At 51.8% G+C, this 12,454-nt stretch overlaps 1 protein-coding gene across 1 annotated transcript in view; it reads left to right on the top strand.

Moving 5' to 3' along the window:
- The window catches only part of LOC122394110 (flocculation protein FLO11-like), a 60,523-nt gene that overhangs the window by 26,107 nt on the left and 21,962 nt on the right, over positions 1-12,454 (top strand). The window contains exons 12-14 of the mRNA XM_043390716.1: positions 411-559; positions 6,448-6,636; positions 7,720-7,845. Of these exons, the coding sequence (XP_043246651.1) occupies positions 411-559; positions 6,448-6,636; positions 7,720-7,845 (464 nt within the window). The remainder of the gene's footprint in view (positions 1-410; positions 560-6,447; positions 6,637-7,719; positions 7,846-12,454) is intronic.

The raw sequence follows: 12,454 nt of genomic DNA, 5'->3' as shown, positions 1-12,454 counted from the left end.
AATCTATGTAAAGCGAAGTTGCAACAGTCGAGAAAAGGTTACATTTGGCCCGGGAGAACAGTCCCTTTGTCAAGTTGGCAGCGGTTCCAACTTACGATGCGGATGAAATCTGTGAACCGGCTGCCAGGCGGATCGCTGGTGTGATCCGCGACCTCACGCAACCATTTGTGTACCTTTACCGGGATGCAGGTAGCCCATGTGCCGTCACTGACCGCCGTGTGCGCCAGGTTTGACCCATGTGTGTCTGCGGCAGGTTTGACCCTTGTGTCTGTGCCAGTTTTGATGCATATGTATGCGCCAGGTTTGACCCGCGTGTGTGCGCCAGATGTGACCCGTGTGTCTGCGCCAAATTTGACCCGTGTCTGCGCCAGGTTTGACCCCCGGTGTGACCCGTGTGTCTGCTCCGGCAGGTGGTCGGAGCCGGGCCGGTGCGGCTGGTGGCCCGTGACCTGCTCACGCGGCTGGTATGGGCCGGCTACCAGGAGAGCCGTGTGCTCAAACTGCTCCAGTCCACCGGCCCCGCGCGTCCCGGCTGGACCAACGACCTCATTAAAGCCAAGTAAGCCGCTGCTCGCTGTCAGTCTGGCGCGCCGGGCAGACTGACCCCCCAGTGTCGGTACAAACGAGCGGGCCCGGGGCGACCGCTAATCGGGCGGCACCCCGGGTACTGAGCTCAACCATGCATCACTGGCGTAAGGCAGGCGCGGCCGCGGGATCCGACAGCTATCGGTGTGTGTCTGTCTGATTTCGCGCTGTAACGCTGGCGAGGTTGTAACTAGCGGGGTACTGTTGCTGATAGTTGATTCCCTGTGCCGTGTAGATTGATCGTTACACGGTTTTACCGGCCCTCGTTATTGGGCCGCGTATTGTCATTTGACTCGACGGGACGTCCTGAATCGCACTTCATTGCTGAAGCACGCTTGTGCACTTTCAATAACCTGCTGCTCGCTGCCTGCCGTATGGCAGCGCTTCTTGCCGACTGTGCAGTGCTTGATTGCGTAACGTTCCTCATCTTTGGCGGCTAGAGATGAGGAAAATAACTAGCTTGTAGAACGTTGTATTCTATTTTTATGCCTTATTATTCCATTGATACGTGTTTACTACATCAAAACAAGCACTCATCGTTAGCTTGTTGCGTTTCTAAAAGGAGCCCGAACCTTCAACCTTTAGGCAAAGCGCACTCATCACCCACTTTATCTTCCATCTTAATGGATGTTCATTGTCCATATTTGTCCTCTCAACGCGTAATATTTTTTACTAAAACGTAATATGTGATTCTGGCGAAATGGCATCGCATATATCTCATCACATATTAGCAGGCTCTCTTCCCCGAACGCAATTTGTGTCGGCGTTGGTAGAATACTGGGACCACTGACTCGTCAGTCGTCAGTCTCGCAGGACGCTTGTATCCGTTTTCCTATGCCCGCGACGTGCCGTTCCGGCCTATTCACTCAGACTGTAGTTGAATAAGTAAGACACCTGGGTAGGGTAGTAAGACACGGCTGACGTTTGCTGGCACGGTGTGTTTCAACAGTGGCTGATGTGATGTCAGATATTCTGGCTGGCGGGTCGTGCCATCTTTTTGTGTACTGTCAGCTCCAGTCGGGTGATCGCTCCAGTCAGATACTCCCCTTGCTGGTATGATGTGCTGTATGAGTGCATCCGGCCAGCTCCAGTGCGTTGTTTGGCCGGTCCCGTAGCTTTGGCCGGTCCCGTAGCTCAGTTTGTTAGAGCGTTGGACTCCGCGTGGTGAGAGCACGCGTTCCCGGTTATGACACTCCGGGTTCGAAGCGCGACGGGCGCTCGACATTTATGGGCCTCCTGGTTGCGGTTGGTGGCAGGCCGTAGCCAGGCGAAGTCAGCGAGGGGACCGGCCGTGCGCGGCTTTGTGCGCACGTAAAACTTTGGCCTCTAAATTCTGCCATAGAATCGGAATTGCGCGATCGGAGGGTAGAGGGCAGGGTCATCGCAACAAGCTTCGCTTAGCGGTGGCTCTGTCCTTGTGAATCCTTCCCATCAAAAGGTTCGGACTAAATTTATAAAAAAAAGTTGTTACCCTGATTGGTATGGTGTCGGGCCGGGGTTGGTATTTACTCTGGCCTGCATGACTTCGGGGTCGGGTATTCCCTGGCTGGCCGTATTTGGGCGCGCGCTGTCTCGGTCGGCAAACACCGTTAGTGCCGTTAGCGGACTGTGTGTCTGCCGGCGATGGCGCGGCGCCAGTCAGTCTCTCCAGGGACTCCCAGTTGAGGTCTGTTCCTAACCCGCCCGCTTCGGCTCCGTGCCTCTCCCCGGTATACCCCGCCGGCCACTGCGGGGCCGTACCGCGCGATATATAAACTGCAGGGGCCTTCGCCCACCGTCCCAATCGACATCCACCGCGCCATGGTGAGGTCAGTACTCAGTAGAGCGGCTCGACCAGTCGTATGTACTCTTCCGAAACAGCGCGGCGGATTCCGAACATTGTCTATAGCGACGGTAACCCTGTTCACGTCAACAGCTATCACTGCGCATGGAACGGTGGACGCGGCTTCTGCCTTCTCCTGAAGTCCTGTAGTGGTGAAGAGTTTCAATTCAGAGTGTGAAGGTGTATCTGAGTGGTCGCTTGCAGTATATAGATACATTAAACCAAAATTTTATGTACCTAGTGACCTGACGTACTCCTGCAGTATGGATTGAGATGTCGCCTGTCAACAGGACCAAAAGAAATGTCGACATCGTCGTATGTTGGTCGTCTCCTAAACAGAGGATCATCCTTCTATGATGACTTTGTTGTTGCTCCGCCTTTTATGAGACATATTTTTAGAGTCTGTTGCTGGCGAGCTCAGGGGTTGTTTGGAAGTCGCTTGTGTAATAGGCCATCTGCGGTGCTGTGGACGGAGAAGTTGGGGCGTATTTCTCCGCAGGCCGCGGTAACTGCGTCAGCTGGCAGCCATTTTTCCTATTATCGTGGCCTTTGATGTCATCTGAGGCTGCGTTCTAGCTATCCCGGCCTTTTTAGTCAAATCAAGAGTTTAGACTCAAAGAAGTAAAACACCTGACTGTCCGCCGATCACGATACTTATGTGAGAACTGCTGCAAGCACTTTACTGCCGTAGAATAGCCGTAGGCACTGTACCTGCCAAGTGCCATTATAAGACGAGCTTTCGGACGTTCCCCAGCATTTCTATTCCTGTTTACGAGAAGGTAAACATTTTCACGGTATTCGGGTCGCGCGGCGCCGGAGATGAGAGCTCTGGCGGCCCTCCGTGCGGCGCTGGCGTCGCATCTTTCAGCGCTCTCCCATCCTCAGACGGCCCCCAGCGATCAGCATCTCTCCGAATCTCATCACCTAAATCGCGCGCAACGCGGCATGCTGCTCGTATATGCTGTGCTGTGAGACGGCAGATTGCAATTTCATATTCTACGGTCCTATTTTTTTCAATGTGGGTGGAAGAGTAGTCAAGTAATCTCGGGTGGAACAACGCTGTACCTATCTCTTTTTTGTTATGCTTGCTGTTTATATGAATATCATGCATTGATTTTAGAAAGCTCATACACTTTTTGTCTTCAACGTAGCTTCCGAAGCTGACTTGCTGATTCACGTTTTCATTTCATTAGTATCATTCCTCTATATGATACAAACATGGCCGCGTAGTGCTTATTGCATCGCTGAATCGATACCTACTCCTTAATTACATTTAAAGGTAGTGTGCCACCTTTGAAAGATTTCCCATTTTATTTTTCCTAGGGTAAGAAACTTCTGTTTTTACCTAATATCGCAAAAAAATCAAAAATGGGCCTGGAATAGTGCCTTTTTCGCCTAAAAGTTTATCGGTTTTTCGATATGCATAACAACTGTAGTGGGCTGACCTGCAAACAGGCGTCGACAACAATCGCGAATGCGGCGCACATGTGACAATAAGCAAAGGTCATTATAGAGTTACGACGTACGGGAATGAGTTATCAGCTGTCTAATCGTAGACAACACAATGTCGAGCCTTAAACTGTAAGCCTGTATTGGTATTGTTTCTTTTATTCGGCTGTCGAACATTATTTATGGTTTGAAATATGATTTTATGTAAAATAATTTATATGGAAAACTCACCGTCTCTTAAGTTATGACCCCATTTCACCACGCGTAAGTGGCAGAAATGACAATGATCAGCTGACGCATTTTTCTTGGCCGAAGTCAGAGCGCGCGGCCCGACGCACCACCACCGCACCACAAAGTATGAGCAGAAGCCGCGCCCAAAGCCAGGGCCCCGGTAACGTGAGGTAGCTGAGTCGGGGCAGCGTGCGCTGACCCAAACCGGGGCCGCAGCTTTGGGCGCGGTCTACCGCATCCCCGCGGGCAGCCCCGGGCTATCACATGACACCGGGAGGACGCGCGGCCCCGGCTTGGGTCAGCGCACGCTGCCCCGACTCGGCTACCTCACGTTACCGGGGCCTTGGCTTTGGGTGCGGTCTACCGCACCACCTAACAGGCGTGTTCGAAACCGCAAGAGATGATGATGAACGGGTTTATCGAAACTTGATTGGATGAGCATATCGGTAATAGCGATTTCAGTGTGTGCATTTATTGTTCATAGTGGTGTGAAATGTGGTTGGGGTACGCCCGACAACCCGTCGGGGCGAATTTCGCACTGGGGTACTCAAAATTTGAAGAATTTAAGACGTTTCCATGAGTTTTGAAGGTATGGATAAGTTCTAAAAATCCGGTTCTCCTTATCTGGGCCATTAACTCCATACGGTCCAGGAAAGCTGGCACACTACCTTTAAGGATAAGTTAACTAAATTCCCTTAAACTGCGCCGTATGAAGAGTTATTACGTTTGTTGAGTGGGTGCTGATTTCAGGATAGAACATAGCACGATACACTTACTTGAAGTGTTAACTCTAAAGCCCTGTTTTGCTCGGCATTGTTTTGCCACATCCACGATCCTTAAATCGTATTCCAGAGACCAATACAGACACCAATATTCCAGACACCAATAGTTTCCAAGTACCCACTTTCAAAGAATTGTCGAGCCGTCCACATACACCGATTCTGTGTGTTTAAGCGCTTGTTTTCAAGCGCATTCGTCAATGCGCTTTGCTGCATGGAATTGGTCGATGCGTTCCCAACGAAGTTAGTGCATCTGAATGTCGTAATACGAATTTGCAACAATTGCGAACATGAAACCGCGGCAGTATCATGGCCCATTCAAACTGAACTGTGTGCTAGATTCATATGGCAGCTATGGTGCCTCCATTGCCATGAACACTTCGTTGGAAGTTAGAACCAGTCAAAGAATCGCCCGCATACATCGCATATTTTGCATCATGATAACACATTCACGCATTTTATTGGGATTTACTGCCTCCCTTGACACGCATGTTTCGTCGTTCCCCGTTTATGGACCCGTTCACGGTGCCATAGCTATTGGCTATGACTTATGTCTATGCAGGTTCAGGAGAGAGCTGGTGTAGCCCTCAGGACCACTCTCCGATCCTCTATACAGTATGACCCGTCCGCTCTGACCTTCATTTGCATGTGTAGCAAACGACACGTTTGGGAACGAGGCAGCTCCGAAATCAGCCGAGTGGGGCGTTGGACCGAAACGGCCCCGGCCTCCGAACCCGTGGCCGTTTGACCGAAGTGATATTGGTCTGACCAACTCCTCACCACACCTGGATGATCGGTCATGGGCTGTTTGGATGGGGCAGCGGCACCACACATTTCAGCTGGCGTGTCAGGTGGTGCGGTAAATGATATCGCTCAGCGTTTTGCATAAGTCGCTGTAAAGGGAAATTGGTTTAGGTACTGTGCAATCTTATTGATAAGCAATTTTATTTTCACTTACGCGCTAGTGTTAATGGAGGCACCCAGGCGCGCTCTCAATCCTTTGAAGTTTATGGCCATTATTGAATCTTGTATGAACCATTCATTATAATCAAACTGGAGTCGGTTAAAGTATCCCGAAACTCGGTCGCTATTTACACAGGTCGCTGCACATATTGAATAATAAATTTCTTTCGCACTCATGCTGTAAGTCAACATAACGTTAATTGCATTTCTTTCGCAAATTGTCTCTGCTGCTGATATCCTCGTCTAGCCATATATTTGTTGTTATTGAGTTGCTACGAGTGCCCGAGTGCCTTCTGTAGCGAGTGCCAAATGTACTGTAGTATATTTGTCAAGGGATCTACATTAGTAAAGGGAGTGATTCTAGTTGCATTTGTAAAAGGATGTAATTATCAATAAAGGCGCGTTTAGTTGAAAAAAAATCGAATCTTTGTTTAGCAAGGTATTTACGTTGGCTGTACCTACTCGTATTTTGGGTACTATTTGCCTCAGCTGGCTCACAATACCGTATCATTCCCCACATGCCGCGTTGCCCTGCCCCCCCCCCCCCTCCCCAATCATGCCCCACTGGACCCAGACCACCCGTCGCCCCTCCACTGACCCTCGTGCCTCCCTATCCAGAGTGAACAACACCATCTTCGGCGGTGTGATGGAGCTGCCGCTGAGCCGACACCAGATGGAGGAATTCTGCGCCGGCCTGTTCGCGCGGCTGCAGTGCTGTCCCGCGCTGGTGGCCCCCACCCGGCACCCGGCGGACGCGTGCCCGCACCGGTGTCGGACTACGCTGCGACTCGCCCAGCAAAACAGCAGGTCAGTGTTCATGGTTCAGTACCCTTCGCACAGCAAAACAACAGGTCAGTGGTCACTGTTCAGTATCCTCCGCCCAGCAAAACAGCAGGTCAGTGGTCACTGTTCAGTACCCTCCGCCCAGCAAAACAGCAGGTCAGTACTCCGTACCCGACCGGATAGCAAGGCAGTACGCAGTACTCACTACACACTGCCCAGCAGAACAATAGGTCAGTAGGTATCATTCAGTACCCTGTACCCAACAGGATAGCAGGTCAGTATTCAGTGTGCACTGCCCGCCAGAACAGCAGACCAGTACTCACTATTCGGTACCTACTGCCCAGCAGGGTATTAGGCTAGTACCCATTAGCTACTGCGCGGCAGACTGTCAGGTCAACAGCGTCCGGTAGGCATACTTTTTATGAGATAATGCACTTCTCATGCCACTTGCATGCCGTGGATTGCTAATACCCGGAGTAATTTTTTACCAGAACGACAGCGCTGCTGTAATGAAGAGCATCATCCATAGTCAGCTTTAGTAAATCAATGGGCCATATCTGAAACCATTAGTCTACCTGTCTGTCTGTCGGTATGTCTGTCTGCTTGTCTGTCTGTGTCTGCGACGTAGTGTTCCCGTGTCTGATAAGAACTCCCGCAGTCCGTGCCTGTCTGCCTGTCTGTCCGTGTATGTCCGTCCTTCTGGCCATCCGTGCCTTTGTGCCTGTTGTCTGTCCGAAGTATGTCTGTCTGTCTGTCCGTTTATGTCCGTCTGTCTGTGTCTGCATGTCTCGCCATCCGTGTCCGTGTGTCTGTTGTCTGTCTGTGTGTACTCTGTTGTCTGTCTGTATGTCTGTCTGTCGTCTGTCTGCCGTCTGTCTGTCTGTATCCGTCCATGTCTCACCATCCGTGCCCGCGTGTCTGTTGTTTGTCAGTTTTCTGTCTGTCCGTGTCTGTATCTCTAACCATCCGTGCCCGTGTGTCTGTTCACTGTTGTCTGTCTGTCTGTCTGTCTGTCTGTCTGTCTGTCTGTCTGTCTGTCTGTCTGTCCGCTATATCCGTCTGTCTGTGTCTGCATCTCTCACCATCCGCGCCCGTGCTGTCCGGCAGGTCGGTGGATCTGCCGCCGGGTGAGACGGGACCGGCCCTGCTGCGGGAGCGACTCGGGCCGGCCAAACGGTCCCGGCCCGACTACCTTCACGCTCTGGAGCCGCCCACTCGGCGCCGACGGGGCAGGTCAGTCGGTCGGGGGACGCGTCAGTCGGCCACGGGGTGCAGGCGTCGGCCGGGTCAGTCGAGCGAACGGGTCGCGTGGGCCAGGTCACTGGGCACAGGGCCCATCGGTTCAGTCAGGGCTATGGGGCTTAGGATCACAGGGTGGGTCAGGTCACTGGGAAAATTCCATCCGGGTCAGAGATGGTCATTTGGACTGGTGCAGGTATTCAGATAAATTCGATCACGGAAAAGAATAAGTTGCAGTTACAAATTATCCAACATAACGAAAATTCTAAGCTCAGACATACGAGCCACTTTTGACCCCACATAGGTCGTAGGTGTGTGCGATGTCGTTTCGGGTCAAAGCGTCATTTGGCCAGGGGCCGCTCGGGAGAGCCAGTTCAGCAGACAGCGGCCGGTGGTCGGTCCATGTGTCTCTTGGCTCGTCTGTTCGTCCAGCGCCGCGCTGACTCCCTCCTCTCCGACCTGCGGCCGGCCCGCGCGGCTCCCCGGTGAATGCGGTCATTAGCTGCCGGTCGCCATGATTGCCGCCTGCTGATTGGACGGCCATCTCCGCGGTTATCCGAGGGCGAAATCACGCGTCAGCTTATGTCGAACTGCGTGCTACGAGTTACCGAGGCAGCGGCACCAAATATAGGACTTTTAGCGTGTAATCACCTGCCTGATGATTGGAGCATCACTAATGGAGGCAATTTCTAATCGCTACATATGTGACGTCGAATGTATTGATAAAAATATCGATAAATATAGACACACAGCTCCATGGCTGACATCTGTGCGTTCGTCCCATGCACTGGAAATGCTGGGGAGTACGTTTGTAGGTGTACATTTAACCGCAGGTTGTTTGAAATAGACAAACACTATTCGTTAGAATTGTGTTTTTCTATTTATGTAGGGGAGAGAGGAACGACATACCGCGTCCCAGACCCCGGGCTGTCGGCCATGGGACGTGCCCGCGTGCCGATAATGACTTCCTGACCATTCCACGGCTGGTGTTCGGTAACCCACGTCCCGCTTGACGTGATTGCTCACTGACTGGACAGAATGCGGTCACCGTGCCCGGTAACACTCTGGCATTGCGGAAAAACAGTCTAAAAAAAAAACAGTCACGCGCTGATCACACTCCCTTCAATGTATCCGCGACCCATGTAGAGCGCTACCGGGTCAGCGGCCGGGTGTGGCGTGCCGACCCGCCGTCCCCTGATCACCGTCCCGTCCTCCGGGATCCGGCCGGCACTGGCACAGGCTGGCTGTGGTCGAGTGGAAGGTGACGGTCCGAGTCGGTGGTAGCGTGATCCGCCACTGTTGAGGAACGTAACGACCGGAGAGCTCACGAGAGGGGCATGGAGGGAATGGTAGCGGGCTGCGTGGATATGAGCACGATGCAGTGGATATGAGCACGATGCACTGCGCGATGCGCACACCCTTAGGCAGATCGGATTGGGCATGATTTGATGAGATGAAGTTGAATCCAGTTGTGCATTTTTGGACAGATCATTTAACGTTTTGGTGAAAAGCGCTTTTTCATTTTGAGTTATTTGAACTCCATCGTCATATTCATTTAAATGAACTATGCTATTCGGAGACGGCATTTGTGATTCTGGTCCAGTTGGGTTTGGTCTGGTTCGTTCCGACCCGGTCGGATGAGGTCTGGTCCGGTCAGGTCTGCTCCTCTCTGATGAGGCCTGGTCCGGTCCGGTCCCTACTGTCACCGATTGCGTCTCGGTGCGCCGATATGGGGCTTCTGGCGCCACAGTACGGGGAGACAGTCGCAGAAAGGTCACGCTAGGGCTTCACTGACTCAACGCCCGGCTGTCCTGTCAGGTTTCATTAGCACAACTGACCTGAGGCCATTGCGTCTCGTCAGCCCCAACCGGTTGTGTAAGCGTTGCTGGGTCGTCAAGTTACACTGAAAATACTGACCTAAAGCTGATTAGGCAAGTTGATTTTACTGAGAAACCTGAGGGCTGTTCACGGGCCCTGTGTGCGGTCGGACCGCACACAGCCTCCAAGCTCCGCCCACTGCGTCCCTACGTCAGCCTTCCGTCACCGCACACAGCGATCGCTGTGGCCGGTCGGGACTGGCCACAGCGGACCGTCCACCGCACGCAGCCGTGACGTCAGAACCGCCTACCCATCCCCTACCCCCACGCCTGCTGGACGCACCGCACACAGCGCACGCAGCAGTGTGCGGTGCCCGTGAACACCCCTCCGAACCCGGTCTATTTTGTCAGTCCTCATTGAAACATGAGCTGTACCGTTTTGCTGATATTTTGTGAACAGAGGGATCATGTTGCGATGTCAGACAGCCTAATATTACATGCTAGTTGCTATTAGGTCTAACTTTACTTTGAAACGTAATCAGCGTAAGAAGTGCACTTTAAAAGCTTGTTTCCGGTGCTGAGGCTGTAGTCTCTCTAAACACGATTCGATCGGCAGAACCGTATGCTGATGTAACTATGGGAAAAGTTTGAGGCTGTTATTCGCAACTGTTAAATAAGAAGCCTTTCATTGCTTGCCTTTTCAAATTTTATGGCGTGCTCCGTGAATTGATTACTATCCTTGGCGTAATAATTTCGTGGGGGTGGAAAAAATACTTTGTCATGCCAATGGTTTGTGTGGCTATTGTTCCGATTTCTCCCAGGCGTCCTGGCCATCGTATCTCTTCCCGGGGCTGTTTGCGATATCACAGCGCGCTCTGGCGGGTATCTGATATGTGGCTCAACTATTAGTTGTCTCGCCTTTGTGATCTTGCTGCCCCATATCTCTCAGCTGTGGCTCAGTCAGCTCTTCTGGCTGCGTCTCGGACGTCATCTGACCTCTACTGAGATTCACTCGGAGAACGTCAGACGTCCCGTCCCGTCCCTCGTTTCAGGCTCAGCCCGCCTCTCGTTCATGACTCATCGGTCATTATACATTGCTTCTCTCTGTGATTTTTTTTGCATCTCAGTTGATGCTCAGCTCAGCCGTTTTCTACTCAGCAGACTGCAGCTGAGCTTTCATTTGGCTGCGCTATTTATCTCAGCCATCTTTGGTCTCTACCCTAACGCTTTGGTCTCTGCCTCGTCTCAAACCTGGCCGCTGAGCCGCTGTGCATCTCCCCGTCTACTATTCTGAGGCGGGCTCTTAGTTTAGCGTGTCGTCTGACACACAGGCCGTGTTGGTCCGGCACGCCGGCGGAGAATTCCAGATCAAACGCCGGAACCGAATCAGAAATGACCTCGGAAACCTGACGGCACAACGCCGAGGAGCAAAACATTTGAACTGGGATGATGACACCGCCTTCAGTGCTCAGCGCCATTTGCAGCCCTAACAGAGAGACTGATTTTGTTTGATCATCAGAGCAGCCCGATGCTTTATTAGGAGACTTCGCTATTTTAAACTACTCTGTGTGATAGGATTTCGGTGGTCCTGGGCGATTGTCATGCCTATGCGATTTGCTATTAGCAGGAGTTGGAAATAATTTGGTTTATCCCACCGATTGAGTAGCCCTATTCAATCTCATTTGATTTGAGGTAGATTGGCCCATAAATTAATATCAAGTGATCTGCGAGTAGCATTGAATTGGATATCATATATTGTCTAATATTCATCTGCGGTTTTTTGGTAATATTATTTAATAGCTGCAACTGTAAGACAATAATACCGGCAATTTACCATACCCCTAAACTCAAATCATGATCAGCCATCACGTTGTTGTAGCGGTTTATTTTCTTGTTACCTTCGTAGAATAGTTAGTTTGATCTGAAGATTATATTGTCCAGGTCAAGGCCGTTTTGCGCGGAATTCCGTTACATTATGTGAATCCGCTTTGTGTCGTGCTGTTATGGAGAGCTCGCAGAAATGCTGTGTCAGCAGTAGATTGTCGTTCCCCAGGGAATGTCTCCTCAAATCAGGAGTCTATTGAGTCGGTTGAGCGGTGGAACTTGGCTAGCTGCGTGTGTAACTTCCTGGACCACCGTCCTAGTGAGATCTCAATAGAGCAGTTAATCGGGTGGCCTCCCCTCGACAAAACAGCCGGTTCGCGGAGATCTCCCTTCAATAAAATTGTTCATTCGGTGAGCTCTGCTGGATGAAAGAAATTGGGACAAATAAACTTGAAACAAGAACGACAAAATCGTGCCCCGGTATTGTTGCAGCTGCTTTATAAACCAGCGAATTGATAGAACTTTATCGCATAGCATTAAACATTTCCGTCATCTGCTGTGAGCGTAGCGGAACCCAGATGAAGCTTAACTGTTCTTGCTGAGCGGCACTAACCATTACCGCCTCCGTCTCGTCTCTCCAGTCCTCACTCGTCCGTGCGCTGTCCTTCGTCCACAGCCGATCGTCGTCTACTGCGGGGCTTAACTGGAGCCTGCTTCTCTGCCGGTTGTTGTCGAAGGCCTGCAGTAGTCTGAAAAGACAACAGAGCGGGCGGACAGACTCGTGGTTTGACGCACTGCTGACGTCGCCTGGTGACTCCTCCCTCGCCCCTCCCTGTTCTCCCCAAGGATCGACCGCCTCCGGAGTGACGCGCCGGCCGGCGCGACCGTGATGCCCCGACTGATCCGCGTTGGCTTCGTTTTAGCTCCGTTTCGCTTTTTGTTGGACTGCCGGGTGACGAATG

Source organism: Amphibalanus amphitrite, unplaced genomic scaffold (genome assembly GCF_019059575.1).
Source record: "Amphibalanus amphitrite isolate SeventyFive unplaced genomic scaffold, NRLGWU_Aamphi_draft 000574F_arrow, whole genome shotgun sequence".
NCBI classification, from domain to species: Eukaryota; Metazoa; Arthropoda; class Thecostraca; order Balanomorpha; family Balanidae; genus Amphibalanus; species Amphibalanus amphitrite.
This window is presented reverse-complemented; position numbering and strand designations above follow the sequence as displayed.